Source organism: Vigna unguiculata, chromosome 9 (assembly GCF_037176805.1).
Source record: "Vigna unguiculata cultivar grain cowpea cultivar isolate G323 ecotype 2 chromosome 9, ASM3717680v1, whole genome shotgun sequence".
Taxonomy (NCBI): Eukaryota; Viridiplantae; Streptophyta; class Magnoliopsida; order Fabales; family Fabaceae; genus Vigna; species Vigna unguiculata.
Window position 1 is genome coordinate 40011702 of NC_140800.1, and position 24475 is coordinate 40036176.

At 27.5% G+C, this 24475-nt stretch overlaps 3 protein-coding genes across 14 annotated transcripts; all 3 read left to right on the forward strand.

The window, feature by feature from the left end:
* Nucleotides 1–395: 395 nt before the first annotated feature.
* On the forward strand, nucleotides 396–4661 carry LOC114164725 (uncharacterized). Of its 7 annotated transcripts, XR_003599591.2 has the most exons (5): nucleotides 396–649; nucleotides 864–955; nucleotides 1062–1198; nucleotides 3664–3751; nucleotides 3939–4661. XR_003599591.2 is itself a non-coding variant. In XM_085667135.1 (4 exons), exons 1-3 carry the CDS (start codon nucleotides 515–517, stop codon nucleotides 1159–1161), a joined length of 327 nt encoding a protein of 108 aa, XP_085523261.1. In that variant the 5' UTR covers nucleotides 396–514; the 3' UTR covers nucleotides 1162–1198; nucleotides 1302–2075. The 7 variants fall into 7 exon arrangements, 4 of the variants coding, with proteins under 4 accessions (XP_085523261.1, XP_085523262.1, XP_027905277.1 ...); XM_085667135.1 differs by lacking the exons at nucleotides 3664–3751; nucleotides 3939–4661 and adding an exon at nucleotides 1302–2075; XM_085667136.1 differs by lacking the exons at nucleotides 3664–3751; nucleotides 3939–4661 and adding an exon at nucleotides 1318–2074 and having other exon boundaries at nucleotides 1062–1189.
* Nucleotides 4662–7609: 2948 nt separating this feature from the next.
* LOC114163707 (uncharacterized) lies at nucleotides 7610–15778 on the forward strand. Of its 2 annotated transcripts, none has more exons than XM_028048001.2 (14): nucleotides 7610–7732; nucleotides 7836–7909; nucleotides 8005–8115; nucleotides 8194–8229; nucleotides 8342–8494; nucleotides 10266–10352; nucleotides 11713–11766; nucleotides 12932–13025; nucleotides 13111–13181; nucleotides 13276–13345; nucleotides 14053–14105; nucleotides 14283–14376; nucleotides 14857–14954; nucleotides 15546–15778. In XM_028048001.2, exons 1-14 carry the CDS (start codon nucleotides 7639–7641, stop codon nucleotides 15639–15641), a joined length of 1185 nt encoding a protein of 394 aa, XP_027903802.1. In that variant the 5' UTR covers nucleotides 7610–7638; the 3' UTR covers nucleotides 15642–15778. The 2 variants fall into 2 exon arrangements, with proteins under 2 accessions (XP_027903802.1, XP_085523259.1); XM_085667133.1 differs by having other exon boundaries at nucleotides 7628–7698.
* Nucleotides 15779–18179: 2401 nt separating this feature from the next.
* On the forward strand, nucleotides 18180–24097 carry LOC114162203 (uncharacterized). 5 transcript variants are annotated; one of them, XM_028046013.2, is made up of 14 exons: nucleotides 18180–18340; nucleotides 18440–18513; nucleotides 18585–18674; nucleotides 18786–18797; nucleotides 18892–19032; nucleotides 19262–19351; nucleotides 20457–20510; nucleotides 21210–21300; nucleotides 21371–21417; nucleotides 21530–21602; nucleotides 21778–21830; nucleotides 22553–22646; nucleotides 22899–22996; nucleotides 23735–24097. In XM_028046013.2, the coding sequence occupies exons 1-14, from the start codon at nucleotides 18244–18246 to the stop codon at nucleotides 23828–23830; spliced, it is 1110 nt and encodes a 369-aa protein (XP_027901814.1). In that variant the 5' UTR covers nucleotides 18180–18243; the 3' UTR covers nucleotides 23831–24097. The 5 variants fall into 5 exon arrangements, with proteins under 5 accessions (XP_027901814.1, XP_027901816.1, XP_027901812.1 ...); XM_028046011.2 differs by having other exon boundaries at nucleotides 18181–18340; nucleotides 21371–21441; XM_085667134.1 differs by having other exon boundaries at nucleotides 18254–18340; nucleotides 18440–18490; nucleotides 21371–21441.
* Nucleotides 24098–24475: the final 378 nt, after the last annotated feature.

Here is a 24475-nt window from a genome sequence, read left to right on the forward strand (position 1 = left end):
TAAAATAAAATTGATTTATTCTTAAGGGTTAGTACGCGTTTAGCTCTTAAACTTGATGTAAATTTACAATTCATCTCATATTTTAAATTTTGATTTTAAAACTATATATATGAACAAAAATTAAGAAACCGAAAAGAACAATATTTAGTTATTTATAAAGTTTGAGTACCAAACTCTAAATTTGGAAGAGACGAATTCCAAGCAAACTTTCCCATACTTAGTGTTGCTCCTCGTAATTTTCTTATTGCATAGGTTTGGAAAAGGGAATTTACAATATGAAAATGTACCTGCCTTAGTTAAATTTAACTTAAAAAGTTAAAATAAAAATAAAATTTGAGGGCCTTTTATCAGCTGTATTAATAATTAAGATACTGGTCCACCATGCAGAACTTAAATCGCCATCCACCACAGAAGCATGTTTATGAATGATAGTTAAAATGAAATTACTCCACAACTAACTTAATAGCATTCGACACTGCAATTTTCGTAGTTTACCTCTTCCTCTCCTCTTGCTATGGTGGTTGGTTCTTACTCACCCAAAATCCAAACAAACTTGGCGGGAAAAGACGCCATTGAAGAAGGTCAAAGTCAGAGTAAGCTCCTATCTCAGTTCCGGCCAGGGCCAGTCCTAGTAGGCCACACGCGCAAGGTATATAATAATAATAATCATCATACTCACTAGCTTATATATGAGTGTTTCATTTTCACTAACTGTTGAACTCGCGAATCCGGTGACGGATCCTCTGTAAACAAACTCTCCTCCAACGAAGGAAGAGGTATTATCAAAATTCGTAGCATCATTTCATTTTTTTTTTATAAATTCTGATTCATTTGTCAGTTCAATCGCATGAACCTTATTACAGATCAGGATATTGGCGTCAAATCCAAAGGCAGATATAGAGAACCTTGAAGAGTTGCTACAGGAAGATAATTTTCTTCTTGAATATGGAGTTAGGTAACTGATTCCATAATTCGATTCTTCTAGAGTTTGTGACTTTTGAATCGGTAGTTTTGTTATTCCGATCTGATTCGTTAATTTGTTGATTTTGAATCCTGGAAAGGAGAACAAGGACGGTTTCCGGTGTTGATTTTGAAGTTGAAGGAAAGCGGTATACAGAGAAAAAGGCCTGCAGTTGTTTTTCTTCACAGTTCGTAGAGTGACAAAGAAGCGGTGCGTCCATTGCTTGAGGTTGCTATGGTACCACTACTACGTCTTCTCTGCTTCACTCAATCGGTTATTTTTTACTTGCATTTATTTGTACTGTTCTGGTGTGCGATAATTTGATTTGATTGGATTATAGTAACCGATTTTCTCAGGCGCATGCGTGGCGATGTTAGGTAGCAATTCGGGTTCATTGTCGTTACTATGGAAAACGTGCAACCAACACAACCATCTATCTCCATCCATGTAGTATTGCTATGCTATTTACTATTGAGTTTTTTTACCGCATAATGTTATTTATGAAAACAAAAATTTCAAATAAGAGAAAAAAAATTCCATTAATGATGTTTAGTTCATTTTCCCAAAAGAAAATATCAACCAAGTCAGATAAATAAAATATAAAAAATTTGAATTATATGTCAATTCCACATCTAATTTATTTCATATCCCGTAATTTACTGGAAGGAGTGAAGGAGAGGAGAAACTGGGAACGAGAGAAAAAAATTGACTTACACTTTTTAGTTTTCTCACAGTCGATACTTTTACGTATTTCTAAACAATACTTTTCGTAACAAATAAAATAGTAAGATTCTATTTCTCTTTTTCCCTACTTTTAGATGAAACTCCTAGAAGCATTTTCTCTTTTTCTTAAATATGGACCCTATTCTTTTGTATCTATTAGCCACTTTCTACTTTTATTCATCTAATTTATCGGTAATGTGTAACTCAAACTTGATGGGATTGCAGTTCAGTTTTAATTTTTTAACTGCTCCCCAATAATTTACTCATTTACGCATTCAAAGTGACGGTAACAAGAAGTTAATTGAATTGTCTATAAAGCCCGGACACGTCGTTTCGTGTCCAACACGTATCAGACATCGACATGTACATACTTTTAGGACACATGTGTCAATAAAATGTCTAATTTGAAAGATAATTTTTTGTCTTTGACATAATTTTGACATGACTCCAACATAATATTAATAATCACAAATTCAATGATATTTTAAACAATCCATAAACTTGTAAACTTATCACATAATTTTCTATTATGATTATAAAAATAAAGAAAAAAAATTATATGATCACTATTTTTTACTTTTTTGGATATAAGATAGATAGGTTAAATTTATTTTTGTGTTAGTTGACAATATATTAGTTAAAAATTTGAAACTAATATATATATATATGCTAGGTCTCGTGTTCTGTGTTTTTTCAATTTAGTCATATCTTCCTACCTATGTGTCCGAGTCTCTGTCTGTATTCAGACTTCATACATTGTAAGTTTCAGGGAAAGAGCCGACTTTGAGGAGTCATGCCTACACCGAACTTTTTAATCCTCTTCAACTTATACTACTTGAAAGATATGTATGTGTCTGCTTATCAATGTATTTTCTTTTTTTATAAATATATTGAAAGGATAAGGAGAATAAAGAACATGGGTTTAAACCTAAAGAATGCTAAGAAAAAAAAAAAAAAAGTGAAAGTGCAGAATTAAAAGTTACAGGAAGGAAAGAGAGAGGAAACCAAGGAACAATTTATGGAGATATAAAAAAGTATATACAGTTGAAGTGTATTTTAGTAGTAAAAAATTGTAAACGAAGATTTTCTGGAACTTATTATTACAAGAGAGACAACTTGTTGTGCCTGATTTTTCAACATTTTTCAGTCATAAACATTATTGTTATGATTGAAGTTCCTTTTATTATGCGCGCAACTTCTTTAAAAAAGAGAAGAAGTAATCACTTGCTCCAGTTTTTCAGAATAAACATGAATCACTGTTTACAACGGTTTTTAATATAATCAACTGTTTTATAATGCCTTTTAAATCATACGTAGTAACTTATGATTTCTTTAAATCTCTAAAAAATAATTACTAAACTATTTAATATTAGGATTACTTCTCTAATCTATAATTGTCCTAAGGGGATGATGTCTGGTATAATTAAATGGTAAGCAATTTTCATAAAAAAAAAGGTAAATAAGTTTTAAAAAAGTGTAAACTAAATGTAAACATGGCCTTTATTATACTTGGTGAGTTTGTCATTGTATATATAGTTCAATTATTTCTTTAATAATAATAATAATAATAATAATATAATAATAATAATAATAATAATAATAAATAGAAACATATAGGAGGAGAAATTAATGTTAGTATAATCTAGTATATAATTTTATATTTCAAAGAATAATTTCACTGTTCAAACTGTTTGAGTAAGACCTAGAAGGGAATGTACATAATTAATGTACTCAATAGGGGTACTATTCATTCAAGCATGCCAACAGTCTATAACTGAAGTCTATAACTGAAGGTCAGCCTAGTATTTATGAATTCAATTATTTCGCCTGAACTGTATATATGCTTTAATTTATTGTTTTTAACATCATTGAGAATGATCACGTGTATACAATTTCTATCTGTAACTTTGTTCTTGTTATGATAGTGCGTTTGCAGTTAATACTACATATTAATCTCAAAATTTTATATTTTCTATTAGGTTCGGGACAGAATTGCTCCAGGTTTACCTTCACAATTTGATTCACCTTATTCAATTCCAACCTTCGTGCCCTGTCTTATTCTTATCGGTAAGACCCTATTGTATGTGCTGTACATTGAACATTTTCAAATCCAATCTGGCTCTATACCTTAACAATAACAATATAGATCTCTGATCCATCCACATTTGTCAACTTAGTTATTCGTTTTAGGTTTTATGAATTTTTAATGCTAACATATGGAATTGATCATTTGCTTGGATTTTGGGAACTATAGGTGCGAAAGATCCCCTGGAAATTCCAAGAGCAAGGCAAGCCTGGTATACAGAAAGTTTCACTGTTTAGATAATTTCAAGGTATGAACCTGAATTGTTTGGTGACTTCGGTGAGAAATTTAAACTTGCCATTGTGATCATCCGCTATCACTTTAATAAGAATGGATTTAACAGTCGGTCGAAACCTGAATCTTCCGATTTAAACGAACAAAAACGATAAAGGCAATTTCAATAATAATAAAAATGACATGGAGCACTGATGGTGGAGATTTTAGATTGAAGAGGATCCAAATGAAAATCCAATGTAAGAAGATCCATATATATATCGAGATGTTGAGACTTGGGAAACGACACATGTGTTGTGTTGATCGTAATCTGAGTTGGGTAGAGTTATCATGTCATGATAGCATTGAGGTGAGTTGTTACTACTAATATACTTCGAATGTGAATTTTCCACAAAATGATGAACACTTGCTGGAAAATTTATTATATATTGTGCATGGATCACAAGGTGAATTGAAGACATACTCAAAGCAACAGGGCATGCTTATGCTAATGTTATAGTGGATGTAAAAGGTGAGTGATCGAAACTCTTAATAATTGAGTCACATATGCTCTTAAGTTTTAGCATAATAGTCTCAATTGAGTCACATGTGCTATGTTTTGTTACAATAAGAGGATTGCTCATTGGGAATATGGTTTTGAGTGATGATATTTTAATATAAGTCAATTTATTATATATTTTTTTCTTTGACAATACTAAACCTGTCCAAAAAAACCGTTATCTAATCATTAATATTGTTAAAAACACTAAACATTAACTAGTTAGAAACACTCTTCACGACTTAAAATATGAACATTGTTTTTCAAAAGAGTAACAGTTTAACAAGACAATTATGACAACAACTTTTAATTAAAAATAAGATATGAATATATCTATTATTAGCTAATAAAGAAGAATTGAAAATAAAATAAATAGTTTTGTCAGCATTTGATATTATAATATGTAGTACTTGTAAAAAAAGGGATGTCGAGAAAAGTTTTACCAAATCTCAAGGGAACATTCAAATTTCTAGTAAAAATGAAAATCCTAAACTAATTATTCAACTTAACGTTTTAATATCAGTAAAGTGCTCTCCCAATGGTTCAAAATCTTAATATAAAGAGAGGAAGGTGAGAACAAAAATGAAACAAAGCACAAAGAAAAGAGGGTTGGGACATCCGTACATTGAAGACTATTGCCATGACTTTTCCTTTCAGTCCTTCCTCGTCTTTTTCTTATATCATATTATCCAACACCATGATTAACTAAATCCTTGTTTACTGGATTAGATGTAATGATCAAATTGTCTTTTCTTTTTTTTATATTTATATATAGTTATATATTTTGAATTGACAAAGGATTGCGATTCAATAGAGTATACTTAGGTTTTGCTTTGAGAGATTAAAGCATACATATTTTTTATAATAAGGATAGGTGACAATGAAAAGGAAGAAAATTCTAATTTGTGAGCTTATAAGAACAAGAGAATGGATCACTAAAGTCTAGATCCAACAATATTCATTTGTATACTTTTACTTTACTAGTTGAATATAAATTTATGATACTGACATAGTTGGAATTAGATTTTATTATCTCACTACCTTGTTTTCTTAATTTATAAAGTAAAGATTTTTGTCTTTTTCATTTCCATCGATCCTTATCGTGAAAAAATATATTCCAATTGTATAACCTATTGAATTACCATATTTTTTTAACTCAATTAAATAAAGCCGAATTAAGTTGAAGGATTTAAAGATGATTAATAAGTTTTACAACTTCAACTAATATGGTTGATCAAGCCACAATAAACAATACACATAAAGATTAAACATCAATGGTGAAAAATAATATAACATTGTATATAAATATAATCATAAATTTACTCATAAATATAATCATAAAGTTGAATAGCAATCTAAACAAAAAGATTAAAAAGAAATGAAGGTGTTTCTTAGGAATGTCAACGAGACGGCAGGGTATGCATAGTAGTTCCCCATATCCTATTCGTTGGATAAATATTCACCTCGTACTCTCTTATCTATGTCCGTCGAGTATCCGTTATATGGATACCTGCTTAATTTTTTAATATCCACGGATATTCACGGGTACCCATGGATATTACAAAAAAATAAATGAATATTTAACAACATATTTTAATGGTAAATTCAAATAAAATACAATACATAATATTCATAAATTTCAAACAAAGCCTAAATAACTCATTTAAATAGTGTTGAATGACAGTTTATAAAAAAATAATTTTTTTTAAAACTAATTGATAAAAAAAAAGAACTCATTTATAATCAATATGTTAATATTTTAATAATCTTTTTAATTTAAATTATAGTATAGCAGTACGTGTATCCACAAGTACGGATATTATGATACCCGTATCCGTCCCATTAACATACGGGTATAAAAAATCCCCGTACACGTTACCCACGAGTATCCATTTACAATATTCATTTCTTACTCATTACGAATTTTATCTGCAGCTATCCGCAGGTATAAATTTTTTTGACATCCCTAATGTCTCCGGTGGATGTATGTTCCAACCTTCTCTTCTCTGCACTTGGTTCCTTTACTGGCCATGTCTTTTATGCTCTTATATGAGACTTCAAGCTAAAAGGAGAGTATTCTACAAGTTGAGACAAAACTTAGATTTATTGGGTGAAGTCCGTAAGCAATGTTCTTATGATCTCTACCTGCAAATCTCACTACCTAGGCTAGGATTTGTTGTCGCCATACGAAACATGATGTGCAAGATATATTGCTCTTTAGTTTGTGGTTTGACTGAGCAAGAAAAAGTCTAACTTAACACGAAGTTAATTATAGTTAAATAATGAGCAATGTTAAATTAGTTAGTTTGCTTCTTGCATATGGTCAAGTTAAACTTAATTCCAACCCAATTTAAGAGACCTAATTCAATATCAATTCAAATATATTAAATTCATATTTAACTTAAGTTAACTATTTGAGTCACAAATTAATATGAGTGTATTATTTAAATTTGATTTATATTTGGTTAATTTTTTTATATATGAAATAAAAGTATTAAACCTTTATTAGAAAAAAAATTGTGTAATTTTAATAATTATTTTTATAATGAACTATTATTCTAAGTAATTTATTACTACATTTTAAAAAAAATTGATCATATAAAGAGTAAAATTAAAAAGTTAATAAGTTGTTTTATTAAATTTTAACAAAATTTGTTAAGATAACATGAATGATTTTAAAAAATAGAATTTTACTTGTGAATTAAAATTTATTAATCCGAGAGTCTACTTGTATTATTTACAGAAAGGAAAAAAAAAATAGAATATTGGGATAAGAGAGACACAATTGTGATAATTTAACCCCTCACTCTCTACAGCAAAATGTGTGGATACATATATATATATATATATATATATATATATATATATATATATATATATATATATATATATATATATATATATTTTAAGCCATAGACTAATCACAATCAGTCTTGAGCCTTTGATTAACCTAATATTTTTCCTTTCATCCATATTATTTGGGTCAGTTGACACATGGTAATAATTTCAACATTCAATCATTACAACCCAACTGCCAAAGTCCCGTAATTATAAGAACCGTCTCAAAGAACTCACTCTCACCCTGAATCCCAAACGAAAATGGCGGAAAAAGAAGCCATTGAAGAAGCTCATAGCAAGCTTCGATCCAAGTTCCTTCAAGTAATTCGTTTTAGTACTAGACGACGATGTGAATGTATAACCCAATCGACTTCATTCGTTAACTTTCACAATCTTGCTATGTGTTGTGCAACGATTCGTTTAATTTAATCTCATTCTTATGTATGATGCTTGATCAGTTTTCCCCATAGTTCGTCGTTATAAGAAAGCGGTGAGTCGTTTGTATGAAAACTCTCCTCCAACGAAGGAAGAGGTACTGTCATTATTGACATTTGCAACGTCTTTTGCTTATTTTTATTTGTTTCTTAATTTTCATTGTCGTCTTGTTCAATCGCCTGAAAATTATAGATGGAGATAATGGAATCGTGTCCGAAGATGGAGACAGAGAACCTTGAAGAGTTGCTTCAGGAGGAGAACTTCTACTTGGTTATGAACTGGCCAACTGGTGAATGGGATGATGTAGGTGACTAATCAATTTCTTAGGAGTTGAATTTTGAATCGGTATTTTTGTTATTCTGATTTGATTTTGTGCTTCAGGAGCTCTGGGAGGGCGAGAATGAGAATTTGGAGTATGTAGGTCACTAATTAATTCAATTTCGTCGGAGTTGAATTTTGAATCGATATTTTTATTATTCTGATTTGATGGTTTGCTTGAGAGATAACCTCATTGATTTGGGATACTCAGGAAGCTCACTCCGGAAGAAGGATACAATGGCTGCCGGTGGTGATTTATAAATTAAAGGAAAGCGATGAAAGCGATGAGGAGAAGAGAAGGCCAGCGGTTGTTTTTCTTCACAGTATGAACAAAAACAAAGACTTCTTGCGTCCATTGCTTAAGGTTCTTCTCACCTCATTTTTTTTATAGGTTTCTTCTTAGTTTTATTACGAGATGGAGTTGAATCATAACATCTTCCACTTTTTTTTGTTCTAATTTCCTTAAAGGGTCTTGCAGTGTTCTCAGGACACTGCATAACAATAATTAATATGCATTTAATTTTATAAATTTAATACATTTTGATTTCATTTAAGGTTAAATCATTCTGGAAGTTCTCATTTTTGTAGCGAAATATCAAGTAAGTCAAGTCCTCCATAATTATTTGACTCAATTGAGTCCCTATTTTTTAAAATTTATTGCAATCAGTTCCTTTCCGTTAGTGCTAATTATGTGTCACGTGTCAGCACGTGATTTTTTTATTTTTAACTTTTTTTTATATTTTTTAAAAAAATAAAATAAAATTGCCACATGTCAATCTGACATTGTGCCTATTTTTTAGCACTAATTATTTGACTCAATTGAGTCCCTATTTTTTAAAATTTATTGCAATCAGTTCCTTTCCGTTAGTGCTAATTATGTGTCACGTGTCAGCACGTGATTTTTTTATTTTTAACTTTTTTTTATATTTTTTAAAAAAATAAAATAAAATTGCCACATGTCAATCTGACATTGTGCCACGTGGCAGAGACAGTGTGATGTGGCAGTACGTGTCACTATTGGATGTCAAAAGTCTCGATGTAGTCTTTGTATTTGTTATTTTGTCTCAATTTGGTTCCAATTTTTTTAAAACTAAACCAAATTCATCCCTATATTAGATTTAATTTTTATATAAATTTACAATTGTATTTTTATTATAATTGATATTTTTAACAAAATTAAGTTTATTTAAATGTATATTTTACATTGAACTTTATTTAAATATTGTTTCAAATATTTATATATCAATAATTTATAGACAAATGTTAGAATTGTTATAATTTTTTTTTTAAATTTTATATTTGAATTTATAAAGTTTTTATTTTTAAAGCAACTCTAACATTTAAATTAAAAATGGGAGGACCTACTTGAGATTCACTACAAAAATGGGGACCTATGGAATGATTTAACCTTCATTTAAAGACAAAAATATCATAAATTTTATTTAATATTTATTAACAAAAATTAAAAAATAATTAAATAATAAAATAAATATATTTTAATGTTTTTAAAAATTAAATATAATTAAATATAAAATAATTTAAATTAACAAAAAGAATAAAAAAATAATGTTAAATATTTAAAAAGTTTGTAAAAAATATTAATAGAAATTTTTTTTAGTAAAGACTTTAAAAATTTAAAGTTTTTGTTTTGTATCACAAAGTTATTGTTTAAAAATTTAAAAAGTTATTTTTGATTTTATAAAATTTGATATATGTATTTATATTATTTTAATTAATATATTTAATTATTTCAGATTTTCAATGTAAAAATAATGGAACCAATACGTTTTAATTATTCTTTAATCGGTGCTTTTAGGTACGGGTTAACAGTTTTATCCTTTGAACTAATCTTATAATTCAAATGTTGAATTTATAATTTTTTTTTCACATCTCTTTCTAATTTTTATATTTTTAAGATTTTCATACAACTTCTTTATATATATATATATATATATATATATATATATATATATATATATATATATATATGTCATTTTCTTAAAAAAATTTCTTAAATTTAAACAACTGTTCATAATAAAAAAAATTCACATATAAAATAAAAAATGAGCGAGGTTTGTCTTTCCACTCGTGTATTATAATTCTTTTATAATATGTTGTTTTTCTTGTTGTTTCAGGCGTATGCTTCGCGGGGATATGTAGCAATTTCGGTGGATACATGTTACCATGGAGAACGTGCCACGAACACACATGCCTACAGAGATGTACGTGTTCCTAAAGAAAAAACGTTCGAGTTGTGTCTTTTCTTTAATAATAATAGTAAATAAAATAAATAAAGATTAACTATTTTAATATTTATTAAAATTAAATTGTATTATTGTAACTTATTTTAAAATTATAAAAACTTGTTAACAAAAATAAATTAATTTTATTAACTTTTATAATTTAATTGTGGATAATAATTTTATAAATAGTAAAATACTATGTAAAAGAAGTTAAGTTGTTTTCATAAATAGTATAGAGAATAACAAAAATGTGAAGAAAAAATAATAGGTTATATATACAGAAGTTGATGTCAATATTTTATAAGAGTTAGACCGATGATTTATTAGTATATTGGTTAAATTTTTTTACAAAATAAATATTTCTTATATTTATTATAAATTTAGTAAGTAATTTGGTTTCATATTTTCTTTTACTAAAATAAATTTAATATTTGTTAAATAAAATTAATGTGATTTCTTCTATTAAATTTGAAAGATGTCATGGTATAAAAATTTAAAAGATATCATGTGTCAAAATTTAGAAGGTGTTAGATATTAAATTTGAAGTCTCAAATAATGACCTAGATTTTAACATCTAATTCTTTTTAAACTGTGCTAATGTTAATTTATATAATGATACCAAATCAAGTCTTTTTAAAAGATAGAAGACCACTCTTTTAAAAGAAATAAAAATTCAGTAAAAAAGAATATATAAACTAAAATGAATTAAATTTCTAAATATAATTAGGTCATTATTTTAAAAGATATCCATTAGTATGCTCTCCATTTGATTGTTCTATTATTGTTTATTTTGTCCTTACTTTTAGGTTTAGAACCCTGATGAATAAAGCAGTTTTATTCAGGGAGAAGTTTTGGCATGAACTCATATTTTAAGATTTGAATGCTTTGTTTGAAACAACATCTTTTATTCCTTTTGAAAAATAATTTTAAATTTTAGGTTCTGCAACTCTAATTTTGTTGAATTTGATTGCAGTTCAATTTAAAATATTTAACAATGGAACTTTTATTATGGTAATAGTAATTTCACAAAATAAAAATTTGAAGTTACAACATAAAAAAATTGGTTAATAAATTAATACAAAAAACTTTTTGACGAGTTTCATAATAGTTGGATTACTATATCAAATGAAATTAGTATTCCGGTGACTGTGAATTTGCCTTGAAGAATAAAAGAATATTATTTTTATGTTTGTTATATGTTGTTCATATAGAGAGAAATGGACATATAAAGATTGTTTGGAAAGTTAAAAAGAAGTTATCTATATAAAATTTAAAACTAACCATGTTTTCTTTTATTTCTTTTGACGGCAACTCTACTAAAAAAAATTAAAATTCTCAGGCACTTACTTATTCGTGGGCTTCAGGTAAATCGAAGCCATTCATATATGAAGTGGTAATTTCTTATCGACTTTAATGATTATGCACTGTTAGCATGACATTATTAAAATTATTGTTTTGTATTGGTTAGTTTAAGATTAGATGATAATTGTTATATTACACTTATTAGTTTGTGATTAGATCACAGGACCAAACTGTTTTATATTATAAATATAACCAATCTCCTTGTTATTTATCAATTAACATTACCATTTTGGATGTGATAAGTTGAAACCTTCACAAATTTATGCAGTCATCCCACAGGGAATTTTGTTAATTTTTATGTTATATTTTAATTAAATACCTTAATTTAATATTTTATCATTATTTCAAGATATTAAATGGTTGTAAAAATACTTCTTTTCTTCGTCTATTTTTGGGTCATTCTTTTTCTGAAATTTAATTAAAGACAATCAGTTCATTGTATTATTTCGATAGAAAAATAATTTTTTGAATATTAGATTTTGACAATTTTATCTTAAAAATTTAAATAACATTCTTTTAAGTAATTATTTTTTTATTTTTAATATTTCAAAATCACTTAAAAAATATATTTCATAATATAAAAAAAATTATCAAAATTTAATAATTAAAATACCATTATCCATTTCAAAACCATGACAAACTTTTACACACATCTTATATTACATCCAATATTTTACTTTTTAATCTCTCTTTTTTCTTTATAAATAAAAAAAGTTTACTTTTTTTAATGAACAAAATCCTTTAAAAGTAGATTGTGGTGCCTGTCAAAAAAAAAAAAACATTTTCCCAAAATATTTTAAGAACACAGGAAATTGAAACTCGACGACCATTATACTAGATTTTGTTGTCAAGAGTGTCTCAAAAGCCACAAATGTCTGTTTCTCTCCCTATATATAATTATTTTATTTTGGTCTGGGGACCCTTTATCTGAGTTGGATTCATTCAAGATTATATTTGGTAGTGAATGTGATACCATCATTCTGTGACGGGTTATTGGCCTGTTCTGGAGTGGGATTTGGTCCAAAAAGTCTTTAATATTTTTTCTTTCATATATAAAACTCAAGTGGACTTGCATTTACCAACGCACTTGATGCTCCAAACGTTTTTGTTTCAATAGTGTGATTAATTAGCAGTTTAAGATTACGATTTGCTGGGTTAAAAAACAATTGTGTATTAATTATTTGATGTTGTAGCAGGTGTATGACTTGATGAGATTGGCAGATTTTCTAACAGAAGACAGAGACGATATAGATCCTTCTAGAATAGGAATCACCGGAATATCACTTGGAGGTTGGTTGAGAGATGTTGATCAAGGAACATGTTAGAAGACATGTTTCATATCATTATTCATCACTTTTATAATTGTTCGATGCAGGAATTCATGCATGGTTTGCTGCACTTGCTGATACTCGCTATTCTGTAGTTGTTCCTCTTATTGGTGTTCGGGTGAAACTCAATGATTGATTGAATGGAGCTTTTGTTTACAAAATTGTGTTTCTGAAACAACGACCCCAAAACTTACGTGCTATATATATTGCAGGGATTTCGATGGGCCATAGACAACGATCAATGGAAGCCTCTGGCTGATGACATGGAGGTTTTGTTTGACGGTATGATAATGCCAAATCAGTTTATGAAATTTCTTTCGTGTTTTTCCTGTTTTCTTATCTTTCATATGTTACTTTCCTGCACTTCATTTTAGATTAATATAATATTGAAATTATTATTGGGTTAAGTATATTTTTAGTCTCTGAACTTTGATTCAAAATTGGAATTTATATTTGTCCAAAATTTTGATATATTTTGATTCTTAAATTATTTTCATTAACTTTTTCTTTAGACGTTGATATTAATCTGGGAATGTATTAAACGGTGTAAACAATTATAATACTAATATGAAACATGTTTGACACGTCAAAAAAATAAAAAAAATTAATATAATTGAGTTAAAATAACTAAATTTATTCATTTTAAAGTTTAGATATCAAAATATAATAATATTTCGTACAGGAACAAATTTTAATTTTAAATTAAAATTTATAGACTAAAAATATAGTTAACCCATTATTATTCTTGGGAGTCTACCTGCCTACCACTTTACATATGGAGCATCTAATAAATTCTTCAAATTGACAAGTCTTTTTATAGGTGGCTATTTAATATATTCCAATTTGGGACAGGAACATGATTTGGGATGGCTAAAATAATAAGAGTAAAACATTTTTATTTATTAATAAACAATTTATGTAAAAATATATCATAATTTTGAGAGACGTGTTATTGGATGCTAAAGTAACGACAATGTTGTTGGATGCAGTGGCTCGTCATAATTTGGGTAAAGATCGTGTTGACAAAGAAGTAGTGGAGAAGGTGAGCTGAGTTTGTATGAAATCAATTCCAATTTCTGTCTCCAAATGAATTGCTTTATGCTTTGATTTATTGCTATAACAAAGCATGATTGAGAATGCTTGGCACCATGTATGCATCCCTTATTGTTGTATTTTAAAGTTTTGGAAAATGGATCACATAATTTTTTATTTTGATCAGGTATTTGACCGTATTGCTCCAGATTTAACTTCCGAATATGATGCGCCCTATTCAATTCCAGCTATAGCACCACGTCCATTGCTTATTATCAATGGTAACACATTTTTCATTTTCATTTCAACCGGGTTACCTTATTCATACACAACTTCATACATTCACGATTCAGAGTAACCACACTGCTGCAACATAAGATTGTGCTTATTTGGTGTGTGTTTATATATATATATATATATATATATATATATATATATATATATATATATATATATATATATAATATGTGTGTGTGCGAAAATTATATTTTCACTCTCATATTTTATTTTCTGACATAGCTTAGTGTGGACCATTAATTCTTTTAAAAGAAAAAATAGTGATATATTAATCAATAATTCACGCTAAGTTACATCAGAAAATAAAAAATGAAAATTATATTATTATTATTTTGTGTGTGAGAGAAAGAATAAATAACATGTTAAACATTTGCATGCATCCCTGATATTTAGTCAATTTAATTATTTTTGTGAATATTTGTAACTTGTAATTGAAATATTTGGTTGGGTTTTGGGAAGTGTAGGTGCGGAAGATCCACTATGTCCCGTTGCTGGCTTGGAAGTTCCAATATCAAAGGCTACTCAGGCATACGAAGCGTTTCAGTGTTTAGATAATTTTAAGGTATGACCTCGTGTTTGTGGGTCACTTTGGTATAAGGAAAATAGACAGTATAAGAAAAAGGTTACTTAACAATTTTTTTCAGAAGTAAAATAGTATAAGAAGTATACGAAGAAAGAGTTTAGTTTTCTGTGCTGACTTTCATATTTTATCTTCTACATGATTTAGTGTGGATCATTAATTTAAAAAAAATAATGATATATTAATTAATCAATTACTCACGCTAAGTTAATTAGAAAATAAAAAAATTAAAAAATGAAAGTTATAATATTATCATTTTATGTGTCTGTGAAAGAAAGAATAAATATTTTAATGTTTTAAAGATATTTTTAATATATTTTAAAACTTCAAAATGAGTTGTTAGTATATTTTTAAGACATAACAGAAAAATAATATATAAAAATTGGATAATGATATTTTGATGAATTTCTTTTATTTTTTTAAATTCATCATTCTTTTTCAATAACTTATTTTGATTTTTTTAATAATATGATGTAATAATTTAAGAATGATTGAAATAATAGATTAAAAATGAATTAATAATTGGCTTTTTTTTTTTTGTCCAAGTTTATGATCGGTAGCTTTTACACGCAGTTTATTGCAGAAGCTGGAGTTGGACACCAAATAACGAGATTGCAAGTGAAGGAATCATGTGATTGGTTTGATAGGTTTTTAAAGCCTGATACTTAGTGTCCTCAAAAGTGTTGATGAATTATAAATTAGCTTGCTATGGCTCATTCCATTGTCTTTTTCTGAAATTAGTGGGTCTCTTATGACATTTATGTACCATCCATAATAATACATATGTGTAATCTCTAAATGTAGAACGTGGATCCATGTATTAATTTATATTCAATTTTTTATTAAAAAAATAGTTAAATATAATAATCTAAATATATTGTTCTCACATTATATAAAAATGAATATAATTCATTTAAGATGTTTTATCTTATTATTATTATTGAAAAAAAAATACTTTAGTTGATGTTCATTGAAAAACAAAAAATAACTTCAAAAAATTCTACAATATAATAGAAGATTAAATAAATGCATTTGCAATAATATATATATATATATATAATTTAAATATTTATGATTATGTATAGTTTGTTTCTTATTTATGTAATTATAATAAAAGCCTATAAAATAAATTTGAGTTATTAAAAAATCATTATATTTGTACTTATTATTGTTAATGTGATGTTACGATCGTATCAAAATTATATCAATAATATAAAAAAATAAAAAAGTTCTCTTCTAAATTTAACCCTTCATTGATATTTATTGTAAGAGTGTCTTATGTATTTTAATGTCATGTTGAACACATAGATACACCATTTAAGAAGTGTATTTGAAAACCTTACCACAAACCAAAATGTTTTTTTTTACAATAGAATATTCCTTCTACTTCAACATAAAATGTACCTGTGTTCCATTCTTCGTGCCCAAAAAAAAAAAATTATTCTTATCTATTTTAGATACTTTATTTTATTAAAGAAATTATGTCTCTTTATGATTCAGTGGATAAATTAGATAAACTAGAATTGTTATGGTTTCAATAACGTATAATGGAATAAAGGTAATCACTACATAGGATATAATTAGTTAGAAAATTAAATCCTTAAAATGTCGAGCAATTTTATTTTAGTATAGCAGATCTCACTACTTTATTTATTTTGTTATTTATTAGTTTATATTACAAAGTTTAATATTAAATATATAAAATATTAAGAAAATAGTTAAATTATTTTTAGTGCTCGATCTCAATTTATAATATTACTTGTTACCTTAATTATATTAGTTAATATTTTTAACGTTAAAATAATTATAGTTAAACATAATTATTAAAATATCAGATATTAAAAAATTATATTTTGTTCGGAAATAAATGTGGATACATTAATATTTTTTAGATTTAAAAGCACATTTGAAATTTTAAATATTACAAGTTTATGTTGATTTTTTTTATCTCAATTATAAAATCATAAATAAATTTAAGTTTCTAATTTAAAAATTCAAATACATTTCCTAATTTTAATTTGAAATTATTTTTTCTTAACATTCCTTTTTCATTTCCCTTTTCTTTATCATATATTCAACAAACAAAGCTATTTTCTTTCTTCTTTATCTGACTATAGAGCTATACTCATTAAATTCACAAAAATTCACAAAAGGGAGACAATAAGAAGAATCCTTTCTATTAAAAGAGTATTTCAAAGTCTCTCCACGTACCAATTAAACACCTTACTTTTTAAGGATAATGGTATTTTACATCCAATTTTATTTTTTTACTAATTTTATATTATGTTTTATTACTCTTCATTTTCTTTTTTCTTTCATAAATAAAAGTTTGTTTTCTTTTTTATGACTGTTTACTTTTGTATGTTAAATGACTCGTTACTTTTTCCTACTTTTAATCTTATTCTTTGTTAAGACACATCACGCACATTGAGTAAATTTCATAGTTCAATGTAAATTGTAAATATCTCAAAATTTATATTTGACTATTTGATTCGTTTGGTCAATTAAATATGGATTATTTGAGTTCCGAATTAATATAGTAGAGTATTTAAATCTGATTTATATTGGATTAATTTCTTTTAATAAATGAAATAAAATAATTGAACATGTAATAATACGAAAAAAAAAGTGTTTAATTTTAATAATTATTTTTATCATGAATTATCTTTTATGTAATGTATTACTAATTTTAATTAAAAATGGTCGTACATAAAAGTAAAATTAAAAATTTTAACCCAGTTTTTATTGAATGTTAACAAAATTTGTTTAGATGGCATTATTTTAGTTGGGTTCAATATAAATGAGTTTAAAAATTGAATTTTCCCTGTTCTATTAATCAAAAAGTCTACTTGCATTGTTTAGCTCGTTTATTTCTAAAATATGATCACCATCAATTGCTTTCTTCTCTTTTTTCATAATTGTTAATTAAACAATGTTGAGAATAATTAATATGCATGAACTACACTATTATAATTTATAAGTCAGGACTGAATATTTATATATAAACTAAAAATGATGAAAAAATTATTGATTGAGCTTAAAATAAAAATTACTTTAGAGAGTAAAAAACCAATAATAATTATAATATTTCTTGTAATATTTGATCAGTTATTTTGAACTAATAATTTTTCTTCCATCCATATTATTTGGGTGAGCTGACACATGGCAATCATGAATTTCAACAATCAATCATTCCAATCTAACTGTCAAAGGCACGTAACTATAAGAACCGTTTCTTAAACTCACTCTCACCCTAAAATCCCAAGCAAAAATGGCGGAAAAAGAAGCCATTGAAGAAACTCAGAGAAAGCTTCGACTCAACTTGTATCAATTCGTATTTTATGAATCGGCAGATGACCAATTTACAAGTATAACAATCAAATTCACCTCGTTAACTTTCACAATCTCGCTATGTATCGCGCAGCGATTCGTTTAGTTGAACCTCGTTGTTATGTGTGATGCTTCAGATCCGTACTGGGCCCAAGGTGATCAGCCAGTGGCGAATCCTATCTATCAAGGTTCACCTCCGTCGGAGGAAGAGGTACTGTTTTTTTATTTATTTATTTTAAAATCTGTACTTAATTGAGTGGTTCAATCGGTTGAAAATTATAGATCGAGGCAATGGAATCATGTCCGAAGGCCGATATAGAGAACCTTGAAGAGTTGCTTGAGGAGGAGAACATCCGGTTTGATATAGACCCAGTAGGTCACTAATTCATTCCATTTCTGCGGAGTTCAATTTTGAATCCGTGTTTTTCTTTTTCTGATTTCAATTTCTGCTGCGGTGATGAACTCGTTGATTTTGTGCTCCAGAACTACGGTTGGGTACGTACATCACTAATTAATTCAATTTCTTTGAAGTTGAATATTCTGATTTGATTTTTTCTTGAGAATTAAACTCGTTGATTTCGGATCTCAGGCACCACACTTTGGAACGCACACAATGATACCGATGTTGGTTTTGAAATTGAAGGAAAACGATGAGCAGAAAAAAAGGCCTGCGGTTGTTTTTCTTCACAGTATGTACAACAACAAAGAGTCCTTGCGTCCGTTGCTTAAGGTTGCTACTATTCCATCCATTCTTATTCCTCGTCTGCATTATGAATTTTTTATAAGATAATAATATTTTAATTCTCATTTTTTTTTTATTGTTTGACATAATTCAGTATGAGTTATTGAATAATGTAACATTATTTAAAAAAAAAATCAATGATCATCTTAAATCATGGTAGAGAGTAAATAATTAGAGTAATTATAATCACTGATTCTTTCTTTCGAACTTGTTTTAGGCGTATGCTTCGCGGGGATATATTGCAATTTCGGTGGATACATGTTACCATGGAGAACGTTGCTTAAGGGACACAGGGGCTTATCGACATGTACGTCTTTCTTCTAAAAAAACACACCTAATTAATTAACCACTTTCTTTGTTAATACGGGTGAAAACATATGAGATGTGTCTATTTTTGTATGATGATAATAAAGATTAACTATTATAATATTTATTCAAATAAAATTTTATTATTATAACTTATATTAAATTATCATAAAAATTATGTACACAAAAGTATTTTAAACGTAAATCAATTTTATTAATTTTTATAATATTATTGTGGCTAATATTTTTATAAATAGTAAAAGTAATTGAGTTTAAAAGAGTAAAAATACATAGAATCGTTTAAAACATAAAAGGTAAAATAGTAAAAAATAGTTAGAAAGAAAAATCTTTTTATTAATAGTATAGAGAATACTAATCAAAAAAATAATTTTTATAGTTATCGATATGTATATTGTATTAATAGAGAGAGTTGTTAAGTATAGGTGTTATTTTGGAAGATAGTATAGAGTTTATACTACTGATTTGATTATTTTGCTTCATGTTTTTCTTTGCCTTATTTTCAGGTTCAGAATTCCTGGTGAAATGACGCAATTTTATTTAGGGACAAGTTTTAGCATAAACTCGTATTTGAAAATTTAAATGGTTTTGTTTGAACAACAAATTTTAGAAATTGATTTGCTTTTAAACTTTTTTGTTTTTGTTTTGCAACTCTAACTTTGTTGAATGTTAACAATTCAGTTTAAAATATTCATCTATGTTGCTCTTATTACGTTTACATTCAAAGTGATGGTAATTAAGTAGTTTCATAATATAGGAATTTGAAGTTAAAACATAGAATTTGGTTTGTAAATTAATTCAAATAACTTTGTAAATGAGTTCCAAACATAATAGTTGGATTACTATTTCAGTGATTGTAAACGGATAATTAGACTTGAAGAATAATGGTTAAGATTTAGGAGAAAAAATATATTGTTTTTCTGTAGTGTGGTCCTTGCATAGAGAAATTGACTATTTTTTGCTTACATATTTACCCATGATCACTTGGAAAGTTAAAAAATAAGGCATCTGTATAAAATTCAAAACTAACCAAGTTTTCTTCTACTTGTTTTGGCTGCAACTCTACCGTAAAAAAAAAATATATTCAGGCACTAGTTTATTCGTGGAGTACCCAGTACACTAGTCCATTCATATACGACGTGGTAATTTCTCATTAACTTTACTGATTATGCACTGTCAGGATAACATTATTAAAATTATTGTTCTCTATTTGTTAGTTTGAGATCGAATAATAAGTATTATATTATACTTATTAATCTATGATTAGATTACTGTATGTAACGGCTTTATATTATAAATAAATATCACATATTTCCTTATTATATTCAATTAACATTACGGCTTTGGATGTGATAAGTTGAAACCCTCAAAATTTATACAGCCATCCCGCAACCATATTTGTTAAATTTTATTCAATAATTTACTTTCTATTTTAATTTAATATTTTATTATTAGTTGAAGACAAATGGTTGTAATACAGAATGATTAGTGATATTTTAATCTATTTTTTTAATTCATGACTCTAATTATCCTTTAATTATCTAATTTTTATTTTTATAATAATATGATGTGATAATTGAAGAGTGATTAGAGTGGTAAAATAAAAATGAGTAAAAAAAAATAGATCAAATCATTATTATCTTACAGAATTTGGGTTGACAAAATATTTTTCCCATTTAGTAGTGTAACTTTTGGACATTCTTTTTATGAAATACAGTTAAAGATGGAATCACTTAATTTAATTTTTCTGAGCCAAATGATTTGTTTCAAGTGTGATTGTGATAGTTTAAGCTTACGATTTGTTCGGCTCATAAACGGTGTATTATTTCATGTTCTGGCAGGTTTTGGAATTGATTAAAATTGCAAATTATCTAACAACAAGAGAGGATATAGATCCTTCTAGAATAGGAATCACCGGAATATCACTTGGAGGTTGGTTGAGAGATGTAGAAATGATTATTTTCAATATGATATTCATCACTTGTATAATTCTTCTATGCAGGAATTCATGCATGGTTTGCTGCAGTTGCTGATGCTCGCTATTCTGTGGTTGTTCCTCTTATGGCCGTTCGGGTGACACTGAATGATTCACTGGAGCTTTTGTTTAGCGAATTGTGTTTTTTTAACAATGGCTCCAAAACTCATGTGCTATATATTGCAGGGATTTCGGTGGATAATAGACAACGATAAATGGAAGGGTCTAGTTGATAGTAGTATGAAGCCTTTGTTTGAGTGTATGAGAATGTTAAATGAGTTTTTGAAATTTCTTTTATGTTTTATCTGTTTACTTATCTTTTGATTTAGTTATATATATATATATATATATATATATGATAAATTACATGGTGGTCCCTTCAGGGACATCGATAAAATTACATGCTGAAGTGACAACAATGTTCTTGGATGCAGTTGTTCGTCATAAAATGAGTAAAGATGTTATTGACAAAGAAGTGGTGGAGAAGGTCAGTCCATGGCTTTGTATGAAATCAATTCCAATTCTGTCTCCAAATGAATTTCCTTATGCTTTGATGCAATTCTGCTTTAACAAAACATGATCGAGAATGCTTACCATGTATTTATCCCACTATTGCTACCTATATATTCATCAGCGGGACACAATTTCAATCTACAGTTTTGTTGTTGTTATTTTAAACTTTTGGCAATGGATACTACGAACTTTATTGGAAGTTTCACATCGATTATTCAGTAGTGATAAGATCAATTTAGAGTGTATAAATGAGTACAAACTTCACTTTACAAATTAGTTTTGTAGAGTTAACTTAGACTTAAAAGTACACTTTTTAATATGGTGTGAGAATCATTTCTATTGTTTGTTGGACATATTTGTCCAACTCGCTTTTGAACCATCCATTAATATCAAGTTGGTTTTATAGGGTTGAGTTAAGCTTAAAATCTCGTTTTTAATATGGTGTCAGAGCTATTATTAGAGCCTACCTTAGCTAGATTTGTTGTTTGTTAAAAATATTATTCCACCCGTTATTGGATCATCTGTTAATTTCAAATCTCATGGTCGAGATGCCGTAGGGGTGTTAAAAGTCTCATATCAACTAGTAAAAATGCTACAATATATAAGTGTTTGCAATCCTTATCTTATAAACATGTTTGATTAGGATTGAGTTAAACTAAAATCCACTTTTTATCAAACTGATCACATAATTATCAGGTACTTGACGGTATTGCTCCAAGTTTAGATTCCCAATTTGATGCACCCTATTCAATTCCAGCTATAGCACCACGTCCGTTGCTTATTATTAATGGTAAGACATTTATCATTTTCATTTAAACCGGCTACCTTATTCATATACAACTCATGTATTCACACAATTCAGAGTAACCTCACTGCTGCAGCATAAGGATTGTGCTTATTTAGTTCGTGTGTGTCTGTAAATAACATCATAGACCTTTGCATGCATACCTATTCATCTTAATTATTTCGTTCATTTAAAGTTTGTGAATATTTCTAAATTAACTTGTAATTGAAGTATTTGCTTGGGTTTTGGAAACTCTAGGTGCAGAAGATCCTCAGTGTCCCGTTGCAAGCTTGGATGTTACAAGGTCAAACGCTAGCCAGGCATACGAAGCGTTTCAGTGTTTAGATAATTTTAAGGTATGAACTGGTGTTTGTTGGTAACTTCGTTGAGGAAATGATACATTCTTATAGGGTTTTCCCTTGTCAATTTATTAAGAATGGATTTTACAATTGATTGCAACCTGTGATTTTCTGATTTATACCGGTTATAAAACAATCTCTTACAATAAAAATATGAATATAGATTTAGTTCTAACTTAATTTTACAAAAACTTACATGGTGAGACATCATAAATATAAAAATCACCTTTTGGAAAGTTTATTTTAAAATGAATGAGAGACGGTTGATATTAAGAATGTGGTATGAGAATTCAGATGGTTGGAGATTTTATACTAAGAGATAGAGTTTAAGTCTAATTTAATCCTATAAAATTAATTTGTAATAGATGAAATTTTTATTCATTTATTATGAAATTGTCTTGTCTTTAATCAAATTAATAATGACACGATAGACTTAATAAAATAAATTTTTTTGTTAAGATAGACTCTGACTCATAGCTCTAGTACCATATTTTAAGAGGTAGAATTTAAACCTAATTTAATCCACAAAATGGACTTGTAAAAAGGGTTTTTGTAACTATTTATATATAAAATTACATCTGGTTGATATAGGATCTCCGATATTCTATTTGGAGATGTATGGAAATATGTTTTGATGGGAAAGAAAGATGTCTTCTAGCTTTGTAGCAATGGCTGACTGATAATAATTGACTTCTTTTTTTGTCCATGTTTATAATTGGTTGCTTTTACATGCAGTTTATTGCAGAACCTGGAGTGGGACACCAATTAACAAAATTTCAAGTGAAGGAATCATCTGATTGGTTTGATAGGTTTTTAAAGCCTTATAGTTAGTGTCCTCAGATGTGTTAATAAATTATAAAAGGGATTGGTCTGACGCATTGCCTCATTCAATTCTCTTTTTGTGATTGTATCTGCCATGATATGAACAAACCAAAATGTTTTTTCCCTATCAAATATATCTTCCTAGTTCAAGATAATGCGATGTTACAGCACCTATATGTTAGATCCATCTTGTTGCCCAAAGGGAAATGATTCTTATTTATTCTACAAACTCCATTTTGTTGGAAAAATTTATCTCTACTTGTGATTCACAGTAAATGATGAATCAGACTGATTATGGTTTCCATCAATTTTCTAAGTTAGTACTGTTAATTTTAAATTTGTTATAAGTGTCATTTTTCTTAATCACTGTCCCTATCTAAAATGGGAATTGGAAAATACTAATTAATACAATTAGGGTAATAAATTTTTAAATTAAGATAAGTAGATCTTTTTTAGAGACTTAATTTAACTAAGTAATTTTTTTATGTGATATAAGTAAGGTAATTGTGTATATTACTTTTACTTTTATAGCAATAGTTTAATTTAATATTGTACTTTTATTAAAAAAATACATTTTACCTAAAACTTCTAAATTATTTTTATATCTTAATTTTCAAATCAAAATATTAAATCGTTACGAAATTGTTTTTTATG

What these genes read in the sequence shown, in the direction of transcription:
- LOC114164725 (XM_085667135.1), top strand. Translation starts at nt 515, where the DNA reads ATGGTGGTTGGTTCTTACTCACCCAAAATCCAAACAAACTTGGCGGGA. An exon ending in TAGTAGGCCACACGCGCAAG is followed by an intron (nt 650 to 863) that starts GTATATAATAAT and finishes ACCTTATTACAG; the next exon opens with ATCAGGATATTGGCGTCAAA. An exon ending in CTTCTTGAATATGGAGTTAG is followed by an intron (nt 956 to 1,061) that starts GTAACTGATTCC and finishes AATCCTGGAAAG; the next exon opens with GAGAACAAGGACGGTTTCCG.
- LOC114163707 (XM_028048001.2), top strand. Translation starts at nt 7,639, where the DNA reads ATGGCGGAAAAAGAAGCCATTGAAGAAGCTCATAGCAAGCTTCGATCC. An exon ending in ACAAAGAAGTAGTGGAGAAG is followed by an intron (nt 14,106 to 14,282) that starts GTGAGCTGAGTT and finishes TATTTTGATCAG; the next exon opens with GTATTTGACCGTATTGCTCC. An exon ending in AGTGTTTAGATAATTTTAAG is followed by an intron (nt 14,955 to 15,545) that starts GTATGACCTCGT and finishes TTTTACACGCAG; the next exon opens with TTTATTGCAGAAGCTGGAGT.
- LOC114162203 (XM_028046011.2), top strand. Translation starts at nt 18,244, where the DNA reads ATGGCGGAAAAAGAAGCCATTGAAGAAACTCAGAGAAAGCTTCGACTC. An exon ending in CACCTCCGTCGGAGGAAGAG is followed by an intron (nt 18,514 to 18,584) that starts GTACTGTTTTTT and finishes TGAAAATTATAG; the next exon opens with ATCGAGGCAATGGAATCATG. An exon ending in ACAAAGAAGTGGTGGAGAAG is followed by an intron (nt 21,831 to 22,552) that starts GTCAGTCCATGG and finishes CATAATTATCAG; the next exon opens with GTACTTGACGGTATTGCTCC.